General features: G+C 35.5%; 2 protein-coding genes across 2 annotated transcripts; both read left to right on the forward strand.

Moving 5' to 3' along the window:
• LOC116163055 (rab-like protein 6) lies at positions 1-10480 on the forward strand. The gene is made up of 7 exons (XM_031476895.1): positions 1-482; positions 535-862; positions 913-1053; positions 8710-9369; positions 9457-9752; positions 9811-10022; positions 10129-10480. The coding sequence occupies exons 1-7, from the start codon at positions 344-346 to the stop codon at positions 10300-10302; spliced, it is 1950 nt and encodes a 649-aa protein (XP_031332755.1). The 5' UTR covers positions 1-343; the 3' UTR covers positions 10303-10480.
• A 5874-nt stretch (positions 10481-16354) lies between these two features.
• On the forward strand, positions 16355-17618 carry LOC116163056. The gene is made up of 2 exons (XM_031476896.1): positions 16355-16894; positions 16951-17618. The coding sequence occupies exons 1-2, from the start codon at positions 16780-16782 to the stop codon at positions 17616-17618; spliced, it is 783 nt and encodes a 260-aa protein (XP_031332756.1). The 5' UTR covers positions 16355-16779.
• The last annotated feature ends 4063 nt before the right edge of the window (positions 17619-21681 follow it).

Here is a 21681-nt window from a genome sequence, read left to right on the forward strand (position 1 = left end):
TGTTCACTGCCGTTGAATGCGCGCATTGGTATACCAGCTACCAGCTGAATTCGTGTGTTCCGATATTCTCCTAAAAGTAAATCTATGGTAATTCAAAAACAGCTGTTTATAAAATGTCAAAGCCATCAAAGCCTTTGTCAAAGCTTTTATAGGTTAATGTTAATCGTGCCTCGTATTTTCCTAGAAAAAAAAGAAAATAATGTGTATATCACATGCCAGCACGCAAAAGTTAATTCTCTTGTGGTGAAACTTAATTCTGGATAAATAATAATAATTTTCTTGCTACAATGCTTGACCCAACTGTTAGCTTTAACCATATGGCACTGTAAGATTTCAGATTACCATGTTTTCTGCTTTTAAACGTTTCGCTAGCAAAAATGAGAGTATGCCATCTGGCTCTGGTGAACCAGGAAAAACACCGGGCCATCAGACAATGTCGACTTCCTTACAAAAAAAATTTGCTCGAGGTGTTCAGTATAACAGTACGTGTGAATGCGTTATTGTTATTGTTGTTAACATGTTTTACTATTATAGTGAAAATTGTCATAAAAGGTGATCGAAATGTAGGTAAAACATGCCTGTTTCATCGTCTTCAAGGAAAGAAATTCATTGAGGAGTATATTCCCACTGAAGAAATTCAAGTTACATCCATTCATTGGAATTATAAAGCTACCGATGACGTTGTCAAAGTTGAAGTGTGGGATGTTGTAGATAGGGGAAAGAAAAAGAAGAGATTTGATGGTTTGAAACTAGAAAATTGTCAGATAGACATTCCAGAAGAGCCCGCGCTGGATGCGGAATTTTTAGACGTTTATAAAGGTACAAATGGTGTTATTATGATGATGGATTTGACAAAAACATGGTAATTTTAAGTTACATTTTGTACACCTCGTGAATGATATATTGTTGTAGGACTTTCGATTATGTGCAGCGTGAAGTCTCAAAAGTACCTGAACATATACCAATCATCATTTTAGCGAATCATTGTGATATGTCTCATCATCGAACTGTCACCTCGGATCACGTTCTTTATTATATCGAGTCAATTAGTAGGTAGGTTTAAATCTCGGTTTAAATAATTAAAATCAAATATTAAAGAATAATATTGTACTTAAGGGTCTGATGATAAGTAGAAATTGCATTCAACCCCCTTGAAACACAGATATTTTGATCACATTCATTCACATTCCAATCGTTTAATCACTGGTTGGTGTTTCTCAGATCAAGTCAATTTCTTCGATGATCCATATAACTTTTTTGTTATTGAAGATTGAACAAAGTTTCCAAAACCATTTTTTTGATGAAGTTAGTCTTCAGATGAGATTTATTTTAATTTAAAAAAATTAATTTAATTATGGGCTCCACATAAGTAATTTAGATTTTTTGGTAGTCCATAAAAATACTGTTTTTAAAAAGAACTGTAATAGTAGAGGAGCCCCATAGGGGATTTTTGGGATCAGATTAAAGTAAGGTGGGTTAACTACATGTTGAAAAGTGTACATTTCAACATTCTGACGATTTGAGCGTGAGGCAAGGGAGTGGGAAGGTCTCAAAAAAAGAAACGTTACCTTGACATTCTCGAACGAGTTGGATTGTTTTTATTTTGAAGGAAATAATTCAAGAATATCAAAATAATTATAATCTGTCGATTTCCACAAGCCAAAGTCAAAGAAATCGTTAATAAAGTTTAGTGTGTTCAGCTGGTGAAGCATGTCAGCTGACCGAAATCAAATAGGCGACGCGTTCATGTCATAAATTATACGCACAACGCGCTCGAATAATAGTATATTTCATTAGGAGTCCGGAAAGCAGGCTTTTTCCGTGCGCGCGTGGCAAATTCAAATGCTTGGCCAGACGTAGACCACGGGAACCAAAAGTGGCCTCTAACTGTGATTAAAGTACCACACCACTTCCGTTATCATTAGCGTCTCACTTCAGTGGCGTAGAGATATAATTTTCTTTCCACTAATAGGAATAATAACAAAAACGTATAGAAGGAGTAAAATACATGCTCGTGGTAAAGTAAACAAAATAGACAAGGATGGGAAAGTATGCAGATTTAATATAATCATTGATTACAAATCTAAATATACATCGATGTGTTCCAGTAGTATAATTAAGGCCAGTTTACTATAGCCACTACAACTTGACAACCCCCATTAAATTCACTGTGCTACAATAGCTACAATTGATTGGTTGGTCTCAGGTTACAAGTTTTGATAGTACCTACTGCATATTTGACGAACATTTTCCGGTGCAACCTTTGGTCGAAATCACAGTCAATAAAGCGTTGTAAGCACAAAAGTAAATTTCGAGAGCTGTTCTTGAGATATATTTACAAATGTTAGGTAACCATTTTGCTCGAAGTACCGGTTCGTTTGGAAAACTAAGAAACATAAACTAGGTACCTACAACCTCGCCTACAACATAATAAATGACATGTCTTACCGATGAAAGAAATGCCCTGTTTCTTCCCTTTATGAGAAATTTTGCATTCACAAAATTGCGTGTGATAAAAACACTATGCGGCAGTTAGTTATTTATATAAACCAGAGCACAAACCGATCCGAAATTATTAGGTACTTTAAAATGGGAAATTTAATAAAATTTGAATTTGGTGGAAAACTGACAGTGACAGGACCCGCGTTTTCATATGTCAAATAATGTCGCCCAAAATGTACCTTCACGGGAACCTATCCATGCGAGTGGCCTCTATCTGTGGCCACTTCCGTCTACAAAAATTCTTACCCCCTCTACCATTATATTCCCTCCATTAGTTTTCTAACTCAATGGGCGTAGCCGAACACGGGAAGTCATGCAAGCACGGAAATAGTATATTGAAAGACAAGTGTTACAATGCGACCTATTGTAATACGACCATCTTGTGGCACGAGTGGCGACGCGAAGCGTAGCCACGAGTGTCCGCAAGATAGGAGTATTACAATAAAGCATTGTAACACGCGTTTTTCATACTATTTTTTCTATTTCGGTGCTTTAATTTAATTAAAAAAATCATTATCAGAAACTATAGGGAATATTAGAACTAACGTGTTTTATGTTGGGAACACTTTTTATGCCGTTAAGTTTTAGGTTGGTAGCGTAGTAAGACTGACATTTTGAAGTTCAAACATGGAAGTACCCAACGAAGTACCTACTTGTACTAACTAGTAACTGCCAACTTAAGAGATGAGTTACCAAAAAAAAACGACTTTAATCACTGTCTTTGTACAACTGTTTTCGGCCCGAAAACAGTTGTACAAAATCATCAGTGTGACACCGAAATAGAAAAAAGCATTTGTGGACGTGTAATGAACGATATTTTTTATTATACTTCTTTTAAATCGATAACATAAAAAACAACAAACTCGCTAACATTTTTATTTTGTAACAGTTATAGAACATTCGTTTTCATGGTTACTCGCAAATCATTTCAAAGGCGATTTGTTTAATTAGTTTATTTCAGATAAGGTTGACGAAACGTCAAAAAATGTTACAAATTCTCAAAGAAGTTTATCTAATAGCGTTTTCGATTGGCAAAACTCGTGCTGCACGAGTGCAATTTTTACGTTCTATTGGTAATTTTAGGGCAATTTTCTGTGTTCCATTGGCAAATGTGATGCAACAATTATGCACTCAGTGCAAATTTCGACGCACGAGGTCCGAGAGCTCGTGGAGCTGCCAGTTAACAAATTTTCAAAAAAAACGTGCGACAATTTGAATTTCTTCTTGCGTTGGGAGAGTTTTTTGTCGTCATCTAGCGATAGCGAAGATGATGAACTAGCCATAACTTCTATTTTACAAAAAGTTGCACTTACTCATTAAACTGAACGCCAAAAATTGGCCCTTTACAGGAATTTCAAATTTATATTCCTCATCGTTTATCATAAATAATACTGAAATCGTTTGTCACTTTTTACAATAGAGATTTGTCGATTACCTAAATCTAAAATGAGGTTATGGACAAATGACAACAACTATTTACGAATATTTATGTTCCATTGAGAGCAATTTTCATATGGATTTCTTCAGTTTCTCGTGCAACATTCGTGCAGTACGAGTTTTGCCAATCGAAAACGCTATAAATATTCAAACATCTACGAATTAAAACGCAAAATACTTACATATTATGAAACATTACAACGCATATAGATTTTCTGAAAATTAGTTTACTTCCTTGAAGTTGATACAAGGTCTAGGGACTGAAGACCGCCAGCGGAACGACAGATAGACGTACGGAAAAGTGAGGACATACGCGCTCCACTTTTGTGGGTTACAATAAAAACACACTGTAGGTATAGGTGGCGTTCACAAATGTTTGCTACAGTTATAGGTTTTTTGATAAAAGATATTTTTGTGGCTTGATGAGGACGGAACAAAAAGAAAATTCATTTAATTGCGATTTGGATATGAAAAATGAGATTACATATTTCCAAATTAAAAACTTCTGTTACCAAATAAATAGGTAGAAGTTACTCGGGTACATAACAATCACAGGTATGAAAAACCGGCTACAAGATAGGGACATATGTCAGATAAGTAACCTATGTCAATTAGGAAATAAATTTGCTTCTTAATATCAAAATAAATAAAACAGATCTCTCTGCATGTGGTTGGGTTTAACTGCAATGTGTGTACTTATCGATTGCAGTAAAATAAAGTTTCGGCAGTTACATTTAGGTTGGGTTTAACTCACCAGACGCTTAAATCCGAAGAAAGCGTAGAGTCTCGCGTAGAGTAGACTATTTTAACCAAGCGTGATATATCTGGAGTGTTTAAATCTGTAATATAGGGACCATATTTCTAAAGTCAAATATATAAAATGCCACCAGTTAACAAGTATCCATAGTTAAAAATGCCTTTTTAATTACATTTTAATAAACAATCAAGCAGCCGCGTAGCGAGACGGGGGCGGCAGCCCGGGAGGGGCGGCATTGCTGGCCAGCAGCCGCTTGCCGCATTACGCGGTCGGCACTCGACTCGGCAGTGTTACCTTACCATCGTTCAGCCATGAGTCAACTTAGATTATCAAACTTGGCTATTCTCTTCATCGAACACGAGCTCACCAACGCAATAGATTTCAACGCTGCAATGGACGAGTTCGCAGCCTTGAAAGCTCGGAAAATCAAGTTCTGACTTTCGTTCTGACTTCCGAGCAACTTAATATTAATTCCAATATTAGAGTTATTTTTAGCTTCCTAGCGATAGCCGTTTTTTGAACATTTCAAAATTTGATCAAATGTCGACGTTTTAGACCATTTTAAGCAACTTTTAAAGAATAAAATTTTTTTCCGTATGTAAGTACGACGTACGTACGTTTGTTGGCAATTTTCTGAGAAAACGGCTCGACGGATTTTGTTGAAATTTTGTATATATGTTTTAGGCATACCGAACAGAAAAATAACGGGCCGGATTTTTGAAAAAAAATTTTGGAGCGCCGTAACGGCATCGAACTTTTTTTTTCAAATAACCTAAACCTAAAATTTTTATTCTATTATTTGGAAGACCTTATTTTCCTGTGTACAACCTACAAAAAATTGGGCCGGGTTATATTATCAAAAAACGGAGAAAAAAATTGTCAAAGTCAAAAAATTGTGTTGCATATGTGCAAAACGCAACGATCTTGTTTCTGAAGCAATTTAAACGAAATTTCTATGGTAAGTCCCTTTAATAAAAGCAAACAAAATGCATGCGCAAAAATCGTGTTGCGCATGCGCAGAAATGCAACTTTCTTATTTATGCTTAGACTATGAAAGAGAGGGGACCCGTAATAGAGAGCGCGCCCGTGAAGCAAATTGCGATCATACTGCCACCACCAGTGGCGCCCGCTCGGGTATTACATTAGGAAATTACAATTTATTTATACTGCCATCATGGTATGATTAACCTGTGCGTACAGTTGTCGGACATAATATTAGGTTCTTATCTGAATAGAGAGACAAAAAACGCGATAAACGTAAACATACGACTGGACTTTGATCGTTTCAGAAACTGGGTTCGCGATATAAGCGCAATATTATTGAAAGTAAAAGGTTTTTCCGAGGGTTTTTCATTAAGAGCGCTCGAACTTTGAAATGAAATAAAACAACCTGTTTAAGTGATATTACCACAAGTTTTATAATATTTTAAAGGATATTCGATGACATTATTTATGAAAAATAATTTCAGTGAAATGGCCCCCGCGACTCCGCTGTGGACGTTGCATTGTGGTGGACCAATTTTGGACATGTTCGCTTAAACTGGGCTGAATTTTACGAAGAAAGCGGGTTATACTGGTCTTTAGGGCAGCAATTGACTGTGGTTGGTCTGCATAGACTAGGGAACTGAAAACCCAAGTCTCGGCGCAAAATCCGCCAAGTTAACGTCCCAGAAAGACCCATCTCTTGCGGACTCTGCAGAATGGGCTGCCTGGGGTTTTCTCGCACACTATTCCGAACGGCAATAATATTCTCCAACAATCTTGCGTTTCTTTGACGTACAGGAACTGCTTCATCAATCACTGACCCCGTTGTCTCAAATTTTTTATTAAACAACGGATTGTGGACTCTGCAGGATGTCCATGAAAGCCATAAATTGGACGGACCGCACGGAACGTTAGGCGAACGGAGCCCTGATTTCGATAATCAATTGTAACCATTTCTACGCAGCGTTTTTAAAATACTAATACACAATCTCACTCTTTCGTACATTAATTTGACATTCCTGACCACTACTATATAACATCGTTAAAAAAATTTTGTATTCATTTCACTTCATCAATGACGCTCGGCCTGAAGATGACCAGTTAGGTCGAAATCGATAGCCGCATAAGACAAATACAAAACGTGTCTAAAAAGAATTTCTTTAAACCCGTTCCTCAGTTTCTTGTACTTAAGTAATAAGCTGTTGATACTATAGCAAACCGTTGACGATGACGACTGTGATAATATTGAATTGAGATGTCTTCTCCCCTAACGGGTTTAATCATAACGATCTTCCTTCAGGATATCTTGTCTTTATCGAATGTGGCGGCGATCGATGTGTATTGCTTCGAACATCGATCGATGACCTCTCCCTTTTGGAGACCAAATCCTATCTGTCGTACTACATGTAAGTACAAACAAAGGCAACATACACTGTAGTTAAACTACTCCATACAAAGTAATCAGTCGCCTAAGGGTTAGGCATCCAAACATGTACATATCTGTTACGTCATGTAACTAGATAGTCACGCCGTCACTGGAATATCGCTTGCAGGTTATATCACTTGCTTATTGTAATAGAGAAATTATCAATGAAAAGAAGTATAAAGCAGTATTTGATTGATGCACAAAAATATAGGACAATTGTAAGATTATGAAAATGAAGACCTTAAAAGTGTTTTATTAACTACCATGAAGATTTAATTAAATTAAGCCAAACCAGACAACGTGCCGTTTTTTATCTTGCCTATGAAATGATATTCCTGCTGGACAACGACCACTGCAACTTTTACAGTTGTACGCAGAACAATTCACCACGTTTATATCACACAGTTTTGCACACACAAACTTTATCAATAATTAAGAAATGTCAAAAAATTCACACTGCCACCGCGCTTTGAGTGCCACCGAAAATATGGCGATCGTCTCGAAATTCGCGTCAAATTCACGCATGCCGTGGATGCGGTATTACGGGTCCCCTCTCTTTCCTTGTCTAAGTATTTATGGAACTAAGCCCCAGTTGCACCAACAAAATTAAGCCTTGCTTAAAGTTAAGTCAAACTTAAAATGTATGGCAACGATTATTAAGACAATCGTTGCTATGGTATTTAAGTTATGCTTAACTGTAAGGAATACTTAATTTTGACGGTGCAATTGGCCCTTAATGTCAAATTTAAGTTGCCCATTAGTGTGTATTTTTTATTAGTGTCAAATTGCGATTTTTCACAACGAATAAATTGGAATGGTATGTTCGATAACAGTTCAAGAAATGTTTGACGTATCCTGAAATCGTGTAATATTGGTTGCATACAATTCCACGAATTGACGGTTTTCTCTTCATAGCATGAGCTAGGTACAATGCGAAATTTCATCAAATGTTGACGTTTTAGATCATTTTAAGCAACTTTTAAAGAATAAATTTTTCCCGTCTGTAAGTGCGTACATATGTTGGCAATTTTTGGTTTCAGCTAGGAAGCTATTCTGTCAAGAATTTGACACCTGGTTTATTTATACTATTATAATACTACATTTGCAAAATAAATTATCTTCAGCAGGGAATGATTGCAAAAACCGCGGCGGCATAACCGATTTCCGCCACGGGCGCATTTTCGTCTCGCTACGCGGCTGCAATCAAGTCGGAATGCGCCTGCGCAGAAACAGATTTTTGCATTTTTTTTTCGTTCCCCTTGCGTAGAAACAAAAAATGCTTATAATTTTGAAGAGAGAATTTTTCCATTTATATTTAATTATTCCAACCCAAATTCCCATTCTTTCATGTGTCCAGTGTCCATATATTTCGCTACTATTCCCTGAAACATATCTACTATTGTTTTTTCGCACTAGGCAAGTCTATACTTTGTGGAACATACAATACCAGCTCCGTTTTGCAAGTAACTGTTCTTAGTGAAGAAATAATAATAAATATACCGAAATAAATAATAGCGTTTTCTTCTCTATTTTCTTCAATGTAATTAATAATCAATAATGTTCCCTCAAAGCTAATGTGGTTATTAATTAATTTACATTTTAGTACTCGGTCAGCTCAAGTACGCTATGCAGAATCTTCCATGAGAAATGGTTTTGGTTTAAAACTACTGCACAAATTCTTTAATCTTCCCTTCCTTCAACTGCAAAAGGAAACACTTTTACGTCAATTGCAACGCAATGAAGAAGAAATTGCCGCCACAAGTCAAGAATTGGACATGTATTTTGAATCTGACGAAGCAAATTATAACAAATTTCTCGAAAGCTTAGTTAAAAAAAGGCGCGAAATCGCTGACTTAAACGCGAATGTTCCTCCTCAAATTCCTATATCTTCGTCATGCTCTAGTCAACAGCTAAACAGCCCCGCACAACAAGAGGCCATTAGGCGATCCAACAGTGGGCCGATTGTAATTGGTGCTGGAAAGCCAATACCGTACAATCCACTTAACGGGGCTATTTATAAAAAACCTGTAAGTTCAGAGTGTCAGACATCAAAAAGTTCAAGCCAAAGTTCCGGATTTATATCAAAAACTGGAGTTAAGGCAGAAAATACTGACTGTCTTCCTGATATTAGAAGAATGGAAATAAGTCCAATTACCTCGGTTGAAGAATTTTGTCCAGATGGTGGTCAGCTTGACCGAACATTTCTGGATGATGTACAATACAATCCTCACGGTAATCCGCACGAAGCAGTTGAATCTGACAGGTAAAATCACTGGTTGCAGATATAATTAATATAGATTTTGTATTGGTTCCATTTACTAAATTTACACAGTTTCTAATAACTTTTTAGTGAAGATGATACTGGAAATCCTTTGGTTTCGGAATTTCAAGATGATTTTGATCCTGATGATTCTGCACAATTTAAAGCAGTACCTTCACACTCAGATTCCAGATATAATGTGTCATTGAAGCGCCCTGCTGGTGGAGATGATGGTGAAGCAGACAAAAGCCAACCTGATGAGTATGATATGAAACAAACCATTGACGAGTTTGACTCAACAATTAACTCTGAAATTTCGGAAATTACAAGTGAAGCATTTGACACGTGGATGGGCAGTGATACTAAATGGAGAAGATCACCAGAAGGTAAGTTTTGTTTGTTTAGTTTGCTGATAACTACAAATTGCTTCATTTTTGTGTGTAGGGGGTGAAGATGTTTCCGCTACCAGTCAAACCTTAGATTACAGTGGAAGTACAGTATATGATGACAGTACGAGTGTCACATCATCAAATGTACATATGGAACTACTTTCAGCAAAGCACCATACGTCAGCAAATATTAGCGGCAATAATAGTGATAGTGAACAAGCGTCTACAGGCAACAATTCCTTAAAGATGGAGAAAAAGAAAGAAAAAGTAGGTTTTAAGTAAAGTAGATTTGTATGCAACATTTTGTTATCAATTTCTTGAGATAAATTTTGAAAGTTCCTGAAACAGTTTGGTAGCTTTTGTTTCTTTACAGGTAGAGAAGAAACATAAAACTAAAAAATCAAAAGACAAAGATAAAACTAACAAAACTGATAAAAAGCACAAGAAAAGGTCTAGAGAGGAGAGTGCATCGCATCGAGATGAGCTAGAAGAGTTTTTGAATGGATCTGTCAGTCCTACAGCCGATGCGGCTTATGAAGCTATTTAGCAAATGCCAAGAATAATATATACAAATATATCAGCCTTAGCTTCCGCCAGAAAAAAATACTAAAAGCAAACAGTAGTTTTAATGTAAGTTTTATTTATTTATTTTTTATTTTTCTATTTTTGCATATTTACTGTTAACTATTTAAATTTTATTAAGTTAATAAATGCTTATATATTTCTGTTCTTGATTACTGTCAGTCTACCATTATGATGTAGAAAAATTATTTCACGATCTAGGTCTGAAAAGCAATTTTTCCAAATTTTTCTTTTTTAGGTTAGGATTTGCAGAACAGTAACACAATTTTTAGAATCTCCATGCGAAAATAAAGTTCTCGACAATGGAGGAACACTGATTCAAAATTAATTCGTAAACATTAAAAAAAATTATTTTCATTTCCTAGGCCAGGCGCACAACTGAAAGATCACAATTTGTTTAAATGTCGAATTGTTATTGCATACTGCTTTTAAAAGAAGGTTGTGCGCATTTTGTGATTGAAGTGCACAACGCATACAGTAGTTTTTTTTCTAAATTCCAGGAGTTGATTAGAGTGAAGTATTTTTTTGTGATGTGCATTTTAGCCGTACGCTTAATTGAAATAATTTTGCCCTCAGCTTAAATTACACGTGTGAAATTATGCTTCAATTTACTAACGTCTTATCCTGCAGTGGTCGCTAGTGGTATTGATTGTTTTGCGATTGCGCGACTACTTAGCCCCTCCGCTCTCATGTTCATGGTGCCTTCTAACAATATCCTTATAAAGAATTAGTGCTAACAGTCCGATGAGTGTTGAATGCATCCAAAGCGCCTCTTCGTAAATGAAAATACATCTACTTTTTATATTATCTCAAACTGTTATTAGAGTTAATTTATTTCTTTTGGTATGTGCATTCTTCTTTTATTAACGACCTCCTACCGAGTTCATAATTTTGTGGTGCCTGTCCGTCCGTTACCACGATATCACGAAAACGAATGGGCTGAATTTGATAAAATTACCAGATGAAATATTTAAAATTTGGGGGAACACGAAATGGCGATGCTGCAATGCAAAAAACCTGGCGGCACTAAAAAAAAGGTTTTTTTAATTAAAAAAATCCGATTCCTAGTATGATAAGACTACCAAGTTTCGTTTGTTCCTTGAAACAGAGGAGGGGTAGGAGTATACGATAATGCAGTGCTGCAAGCCTCCCTTATTGGTTTTATCGGTGGTAGCAGCATGATAAGCGACTCCTCGTACCTAGGTTTCTAGTATGATCAGACTACCAAAAAATCCAAAGCTCATCTTAAAAATCAGCAATTTCTGTACGTGTAATGAAAACCACTGCTGAATTTTCCAAACAGTGGAGAGTGGAGTTGCTGCAGCGATTGAAGGTCGCCATCCGCGCAGCTGGATTCAGCGTTTTAATTCAGTTTTGTTAGCAATCACCCAGTTCCTTTTGATTTGTACCAATATTGAATACGGTGTGCCACGGTCGCCGGTTTGCAAGAATCGTCGGGACAATTTTTGGAAATGGTTGTCTTATATGGTTCCACTATCTATACAAAAATTGAGAACGGTCTGGGAGTCACCCAGTTTGAAAGACAAGGCATCGTTTTTTAAATTTGTTCATTTAATTATTCAATTGGTGATCGGGTTTGCTATATTGTTTTGTCATCAAAAGAAGTGACCAAATACGGATTTTCAAAAAGATCGGATGAATTTTACTTAGTAAAAACAGATTGTTAATTTTCGGCATTTCTTTTTTCTATTTTTCCGTAAAACACAATAACGTTTAAAATCAACGTTCAATACCAACTGTATCTTATAAAAAATTCGATTTCAAACAAATTCCTTTCTCTTCATTTTTTCCCTTAGACTTAGAGCAATAGTTCATTAGATAATTGCAGTCAAATGCGAAAAAAAACGACATTTTCCCATTTTTTCTTCATTTTTTGTTTACAACAATATGTTCTGGGAGTTTCTGGTCAGAGGGACTATGATTTTCGGATTCAGCAGATTTTTTTCATAGAATACACTTGATCTTGTTGAGTGGAGTGACAATATCCACTTTAGACTACTTTTGGAGCTAATTTGACTGGACTATGTATAGATTTTTACGATAGGAGGCTCATTTGAAAGAGAATGGGGTAAGGACTCGTGCCTACCGGTATTTTTTCCTGGGAGGATCCCTTAGTCGTTTAATTAGTATAGCCATACTAACACTCCTAAAACCATCACTACCCATTGCACCACCCTGTATATCTGTGCGTATAGGTATTTACTTACATCCGTCCTGAAATACAAATAAATAATCACTTTATAGAACACTGATTGCTGTATTGTAATCGGAAAATTTTTAATCGTTCTTTACGTTGTTATAAAACTACGGACCGCCTTTTTATCGCATTTCCACTAAAATTAAAAAAATGCGCTATGGTGACCACTTTATCCGTCCGTCCCTACGACTGTGTCGCTACTAGATCTTTATCTTAAGAGCTATTATTTTACTTTTTAGCGTATTTTCCTCAAAGTGAAAAATCGCTATTGGCTGCACTTTGTCGTCCGTCCGTCCGTCACACGTACTCCTACACCACTGAACCGATTTGGGTGATATTTGAACGGGCTTGGGTCCAAGGATTCCGTACATACTGATATATTTTGGTTTTGCGCATGCGCAGTGTCAAAAATTTGGATGAACGTATGTGCAATCTAACTTTTTTATTATGAAGATATACAGTGTGTCCCAGATCGCGTGGGATTGCATGGGTAACTTTGTTATTATGAAAGATAGAGAATTGGTTAAATGGGCAATGTTTTGCAGTTTTGGATGCTTATTTAAAATTTCCTTTCGGAAATTCCAAATGTCGCATAGGTTCGACATAAATTAAAAAAACTAAAATTGGTCATTTCCTTGAATGTCTTATATCATCGGAAGTATAAGAGATATAAAAAAAGTTTGATATAAAAGTTACGTTTAATTTAGAATTGATGTCAAAAAAATTCAAGATGGCTACTTTTGAGGAATATTTACTAACTTCCTAAAGTTAAATGGGGGCCATATGGGATTTTTAGATTACTTGATAGATTTTTTAATTCTCTTTTCAACGAGCCATCATAACATAAGATTGAAAATAAGATACCAGTTATATCAACGTTTTTTATATTTTAATCAAGTAGGCTGTGATGAATTAAAAAAAAACAAAACAAAATCTATTCGAGGCAACAAAACAATGAAAATAATTACATCAGATGTTTAAAAAATCAGGAGCGCACTCATGAGAGGGGGGTTTGGGCATTAAAACTCCCTCCAAAATTTAATATTAAGTAGGCCTAGAAAAATTTTGAATTTTATAACATCACTTATTGACTATCTTATTATCCATACTTACATACCTACAAATGGTGGTATAACTACAAACTATCCCCTCGAAAAAATATCATGCCATTATCCAGTTAAACACATTTCAATACATTTCGCTTTATTTTACACAATGTATTACCATTGATGCATTGTCCCAGGTCACATTTTGTAGGTGGTTTAGTCGCAAGAATATCGAAACTTAACAGTTTTACCAGTTCGAGTATATGGACAGATGAATCTTATTTTTCTAACTGCGGAGTGTTCAAATCGACATAATGAATACTACTCGTCACCGGAAAACCTACATGTTGTAGTTTCACGCCCAAATCAAGTAATATTTTTTTTAATTAATCTATTTTATGGCATAATGGGAAGTCATGTAATTGCACCGGTAATCTTCGATGGATCTTTAACTGCTCACCATTATTTACAAATTCTCCAATAAACTTCCTTTAAGGATTTTTCTCGACAACGTATGTTTCGAAGAAAGGGTTGGTTTATGCTATCTACCAACAAGCTGGCTGCTCAGGTCACAATTCAAGAATTATGTACAGTACATTAAATTATAAAAGTAAATACTTAATTAAAAAATAAAAGTAAAGTGGAAGTAGCTACCACTACAATAATAATAATAATAATCAATGGCAACACGTTGCCTAAACTAAACAGTCTTGAACTGAGTTTCACTAATAATGGCCAGTATTTTAAACATCTGGTGTAATTATTTTCATTGTTTTGTTGCCTCGAATAGATTTTGTTTTGTTTTTTTTTAATTCATCACAGCCTACTTGATTAAAATATAAAAACCGTGATATAACTGGTATCTTATTTTCATCTTATGTTATAATAGCTCGTTGAAAAGAGTATTAAAAAATCTATCAAGTAATCTAAAAATTCAATATGGCGCCCATTTAACTTTAGGAAGTTGGTAAATGTTCCTCAAAAGTGGCCATCTTGAATTTTTTTGGCATCAATTCAAAATTAAGCGTATCAAAGACAGTAACTTTTATATAAAACTTTTTTTTATATCTCTTATACTTTCGATGATATAACACATTCAAGGAAATGACCAATTTTAGTTTTTTTTTAATTTACGTCGAACCTATTCGACATTTTGAATTTCCACAAGGAAATTTTAACTAAGCATCTAAAACTGCAAAACATTGTCCATTTAACCAATTCTCTATCTTTAATAATAAGAAAGTGACCCATGCAATCCCACCCGATCTGGGACACACTGTATAAATGAACCTTTATAGGTAAACACTACGAATATAAGTATATGAGCAATGTATGTTCTGGACCAGGAAGTGACGTCTCACCAATCAGAATCCAGTATTTCGGTCATGTGGTCACGTGTGAGGTTGTTGTCGGCCATTTTGTTACGTCACATTTTGGCTGTTTTGCCTCTCGTGTTTCTGGACCAGGAAACGCGTCATAGCTTGTGAAATATTTGCCTGAAAAAAAGGCGGCGTTCCATGTCGAGGATTTGAACCGTCGATACGCGAATTTACGAATCTGCCGCTTTACTCAGCTGAGCTAGGCGGGGCTTTGAGATATGAACGTTTAGCAGTTAAAGTATTGTTAGAATGGGACGCGGTCGCGATTGCAGGAGCGTAGTTGGTAGAGGGTAAATCGTATGGGGTAGCAGTAGAAGGTGCTGGTGGTAGGAGCGGTAGATACCCCTACCTGCGGTAGGTTTTATAGGTAAAGAGTAACAGCGCGCGAAATTTAGTTGTTTCTTATTATAATTAGGATGGGAAGCTGCAATCTCGCGATAGTGTTTATTTATAGCAGCTTGAAGTATGATAAGACGCTTAAATTTTGAGTTGGATCCATCGTTCCTCGAAATGGGGGTTGAAATATATTATGTTATCAAAAATCTCTAAACCTTCCCCATATAGTTTTATTCGTTGAAGTTTTTTAAAAATAACAGCGACTATAGTTTCGGCGTACTGCCATCATCAGGCGATGTGAAAGTTAACAGGAAAACGGTAAATTACAAACGTTGAAGACGAAAAAGACGAACATGTTGTTTTTTTAATTATTAACTGGCCGAAGCCAAGTGAAAAAACCTGAAGGGTGGTTAAAACGGAAAGGTTGTCCTAAGTTTCAAGACGAATTTTTATCAAGCCTTGTTAAGACAACCAACCGGAGGGTTGAATTTTACATTAAAGGTTAAAAGTTGGATTAACACATTTCAACCTTTATCTCAAATCTAACTAAAGTTTATTTTTTTCCCCCGTTCTTTTGAAATGTGTTAATCCAACTTTCAACCTTTAATGTAAAATTCAACCCTCCGGTTGGTTGTCTTAACAAGGCTTGATAAAAATTCGTCTTGAAACTTAGGACAACCTTTCCGTTTTAACCACCCTTCAGGTTTTTCACTTGGCTTCGGCCAGTTAATAATTAAAAAAACAACATGTTCGTCTTTTTCGTCTTCAACGTTTGTAATTTACCGTTTTCCTGTTAACTTTCACATCGCCTGATGATGGCAGTACGCCGAAACTATAGTCGCTGTTATTTTTAAAAACTTCAACGAATAAAACTATATGGGGAAGGTTTAGAGATTTTTGATAACATAATATAAGACGCTTAAAGGTGTAAAAGATAAACATTTTTTTAAATGCATATAATAAGTACCTACATATACAAAATGTAATGCTAGAAATTATGAAGCTACAAAGTTTTTTGTGTCCGCCATAATACAATCAAAGAGTAACCATAGTACTCTTTGATACAATCTCTACAATAAATAATTAACGGCGCTGGGCCATCGAGGTGGGTGCGCTGCCATGGCTGATTCCAATGTTTTGTACATCGTATTCGATTACGCAGCTCATAATCTCTTTGAAATACGGTCGGAATCTTGATCCATATTTTCAATAAGTCATTTACACTTAAACTTAACAATTCGCTCTTCATCTTGATATAATTAGACTCCTTTTGAGCCCCTCGCCGAGCGATGTTGTAAAGTATTCGATCTATTAGCGTTCGATATGAGGACTTAACGAAATGAACATTAGCATCTCAGTTTTATACCTACACCTTTACACTGCGCATGATGGATTTCTTCAAATCCCCTCCAAAGTAGTAGGTATAAAAGTAATAAGAAAGTAAGAAATCTATTTATATCGAGATGAGTGCACAAATACAGCAACAATCGCAAGATTCATGGAGTAGCGAAGATTATGCAAAGTCATCGCTTTCGGTGGATAAATTATCGGTGAATGAATCATTGAAAGAGGAGCAAGGTATGCATTGAATAACGCCGATTATGGTGGAAACAAAATATGTTGTATGTTTATAGGAAAGGAAACCTTAATATCCGCATGGTCGTTATTCTTAGACGGAGGCACTATTCTCGAAGTTGGCGTTACACTGGACGAGTACTTTTGCGATTACATCGTGCAAATATCATGTCCTCCGCATTATGAAGGCCAGTATTTACAATTTGAGCGTTGCGAATGGAAAGAAATAGTCAATTTTAAAACTGAACACTTAATTAAACATATGGTGGAGTGTACGCCTAAAAGAAGGAGCAAGCATGAAATTTTTACCGAGTCCAAAATAAGAATACTTGAAGCGGAAGAAGAAGAAGACGGCGGATGTATTAGAATAAGCGAATCAGATAAATCTATACTATTTTCCAAGCAAGCAATCGATATGATAATTATCGCTTCCGAAGTAATTACTCAAAAACTGGATGTCGTCAACCACTATGTGATGTATTGTCTTTATGATGACTTTACGCGTGAGGTGGCAAAAATTGTACATACCGAAGGTGTTACTAACGAAGAGAGCATTTTATCGAGAGGGAAATTGATATGCCAAAATCTCAAATTGTTAACATCGCTATGCAGTTGGAAGGAAAAGTATGATAATTTGCAAGACTTTACTCTTCTAACAGAAATTGTAAACATTCACCCTCGAAAATGTATAAATACAGTTGTTAGTAAAATTAGCATGTTAAAATAAATAATAGCGTAAAAATGCTTTTTATTTATTTATAGGTATCGATACACATCAACTTATTATCCACCTAATGCCGCATATACAATTCAATATGTTTATCAAACTTTAAAAGTTTAGCTAATACATTATATCACTGTAGTGTATGATTGGTTCGCGGACAACGGAGTGCAGGTATACATTGATGATATTTTAGTGCACGGTAAAGACAAACAGGAACATGACGAGCGTCTAAAAAACGTGTTCAGAAAAGCAAATGAGCAAAATGTAAAATTTAACTTAAGTAAGTGTAGATTTGGAGTAGGGGAAATTAAATACTTAGGGTATAAATTCTCGAGTGAAGGGATAATGATAGATGAAGAAACAAGTTGTAAATCAGCATATGCATGATTAAAGCGCATTTTTGGTAATGCAGGTCAGTATTTTATTAGCGAAGTTTAAAATTATCGATCTCAGGAGTAATTTTGGCGGCGTTAAATAATTAATGTTATTTAATTTCAATTGACGGTACGTCTTCATTTTGTAAAACAAATCACAAAGTAAATAATAAGTTTTTATACTGGTAGCGCTATCTAACGGTAAAATTAATTATAGCACCTCCGAAACCCATATCGAAATTATTTTCTTCAATTATCGATTTCACAAGTAATCTAACTCAAAATAGAGTAGTGCCTGCACATCTACACTATAGCAGAACGCTTTTAGTGAAAATTTGAAGTCTCTAGCTATTGTAGTTGTGGAGATCTAACGCGGACAGCCGGCCTGCCAGCAATGACGAATATAATAGCGTATTTTTTTCAAAAATGCGCTAAAAATTGGTGCTATAAAAAATATGCCTCAACCTAAAAATAAAAAAGACATACAAAGATTCCTAGGTTTTATCACGTATGTTGGTAGATTCATAGAAAATATGTCAGAAAAAACTCAACCACTTAGGGAAATTATCAAACAAGAAAATTTATTTGAATGGGGCGAACCACAAAATAAAGCATTTGTAGAATTAAAAAATTTAGTAATCAAAGAACCTATACTGAGATATTATAATCCTAAAAAACCAATTACATTATCGGTAGATGCATCAAAATCCGGTTTAGGTGCAGTACTATTACAAGATAACCAATCTTGTGCATACGCATCACGTGCTATGACAACAACACAACAGAACTATGCTCAGATCGAAAAAGAATTATTAGCTATTGTATTTGGTGTAAACAAATTCCATCAGTACGTTTACGGAACTAAATTCATAGTAGAAACGGATCACAAACCGTTAATAGCAATTTTCAAAAAACCATTAAATGCATGCCCTGCAAGACTTCAACGTATGTTATTATCCTTACAAAAAGATCAGATTCACTTAATCTACAAGCCAGGAAAAGATCTGATAATTGCAGACACTTTGTCACGTGCTAATTCAAGTAAGACATTTGACGATAATTTAGATCTTGAAGCTCAGGTATGCTTAATTCAGAAGAAATTAATAATAACTGATAATCGGGTAGCACAGTTAGTAAAAGAAGTGAGTAAAGATGAAGAACTTCAATCAATTAAAAAATATGTAGTAAACGGTTGGCCAAGTGTTAGTAAAATTCCAAGTAATATAAAACCGTATCATAAATTAAAAGCCGAAATAACGTTAGGTACCAACGGTTTAACTTATATGTCACAGAGAGTCATTATTCCGCAATCGTGGAGAAGCAAAATCCTAGACGACATACACACAGGTCACTTAGGTATAAACAAATGCATTTCTCGTGCAAAATCATCTGCTTATTGGCCTAACATGAACTCGCACATTGAAACTTTTGTAAATAAATGCGAGATGTGTAATAGACATGCGAACTCAAATAAAAGAGAACCGATGATTTCACACGAAATAATTAAAAAACCATGGCAAAAAGTGGGCATTGACTTATATGAAGTATCTGGAAAAATTTATCTAATTGTAGTAGACTACTACTCAAAATTTCCAGAAATCTCGAATCTTCATAAAAACTTAACATCTAGTAACATAATTAACAAATTAAAAGCAATTTTTGCAAGACATGGAATCCCAAAAATAGTCGTTTCCGACAGTGCAAAACAATTCACAGGCATTGAATTTCAAAATTTTAGTAAACAGTGGAATTTTTTATCAATAAAATCCTCTCCGCATCACCAACAGTCAAATGGACAAACGGAGAGAACCATTCAAACAATAAAAAAATTAATTAAGAAATCAACTGAAAATAATGAAGATATTTATCTAGCATTATTAGCTTTCCGTAACACTCCTGTTTACAATTCTTATACACCATCTCAAATTTTAATGTCCCGATACCTCAGAGACAACTTGTTAATAATTGATTCAAAGTTAAATCCAAAATTAATTAACAACACAAAACTTAATCAGAAAATTAGTAACTCTCAATCGTACAACAAAAAGCAATATGATAGTAAAGGTGTAAGACCGAGACAAGATTTTAAAATCGGCACAGCTGTTTGGTATCAATTAAAACCCAAAAGCCTATGGGAAAAGGGTAAAATAGTAGACAAACTTAGTAATACAACTTACAAAGTGCAGACATTAGATGGTAAGGTGTTAATTAGAAATAGATTCTATATTAGACAATGTCACACAAATAATGTAGAAAATAAGGATAAGTATTATTCAAATTTTGTATATGAATTTGATGATGACAATTTAGATTCACATCAAAATGTAATTAGTAATAAGGATAGCGATCATTCTAAACCAAGTGTAAGTGCAAGTGACGACAGAAGCAAAAGACAAATTAGACTACCACCCGCTCTAAATGATTATGTTCTTTATAAATAAGGAAGATGTGGTGTATGCAACCAATCATACACTAAAGTATTATAATGTCTATGTACATATTGTATCAATGTTAATAAACGAGTTCGTATTTGACTATTAAAGAGACATGACAATCACCACAAGGAGTACTTGCCGTTAGGTTACTACAAAGTATCAATTATTGGGTATTGGCTTCCAGACAATCATTTAAGTTACAATCCTTTATTTCTAAGTCAAATTTTCGTGACTGGTTAGTCACTTCATCAGGACACAACTACAAAAAGTCAATACAATAAAATTATAAAACATTAAAGTGTATACTTACAATACATTAATTAAGTTAAGAGTGCAAGATGACCTAAACATTATAAAATTAAAATTTTGAAAAGGCATGGCATGGCCTACGTCATTTTATTACGTAGGCCATTTTGGAGCAGGTGTGAAGGAGGTTAATAATAAACAGAAGGAGTACGTGTATTGGAATACTCCCCACGAACAGTTGAGCGTCTCAGACTGTTACACGCATCGCAAGCAGCCGGTCATACCGGACACAACAACGAGATTTGCATTGAAGAGGAGCTCCGAGAAGAAGGTATAGTCGCTTAGTCCGAAAATGAGCGTTGTTCGGAAGATATTCGTTCTCAAGATTATATAACACAAAATACCTTATAATTTACCGCCGCTAATGATTATGATATGCAAAACAAGAGAATATGTAATGTTGCCGATCCTGCTAAGGGCAGCGATGCTACGAAACAATATGTGGATAATAGTACTCGGAACGCCGCAACCCAACAATATGATATGCGCGGTAATCCGCTAACCCATCTAGCTGATCCGGTGAACGATGGCGATGCCGTAACAAATGGATATCTACACATGTTTGCAAAATCGTTTAAGTCAATCACGGATGGTCATATGAATGTCATGCATGAAATGGAGCGCACTTGGATGAAATTCGCGAAAAACTAGGGATGAGTCCGGTGACGGACTTTGCCGAATTGACTATGCGTGAATCTCCGCCCTTTATCGGTAGTGATTTGGAAGATGACGAAGCTCGGCGTCGTCGAGGAATTGCACAGATCAGCGAGAAAAAAATTTCCGCGAAAAAGAACGATAATCAAACATCGTGATGACCTTTGGCAAGCTGATTTGGCCGAATTCACGTACTACTCTAAAGACAATCGAGGCTATAAATATGTATTAACCGTAATTGATTGCTATTCCAAATAGGTACCTATGGACGCGACCCCTAAAATCGAAGAATGCGAG

Source organism: Photinus pyralis, unplaced genomic scaffold, assembly GCF_008802855.1.
Source record: "Photinus pyralis isolate 1611_PpyrPB1 unplaced genomic scaffold, Ppyr1.3 Ppyr1.4_LG2, whole genome shotgun sequence".
Lineage (NCBI taxonomy): Eukaryota > Metazoa > Arthropoda > Insecta > Coleoptera > Lampyridae > Photinus > Photinus pyralis.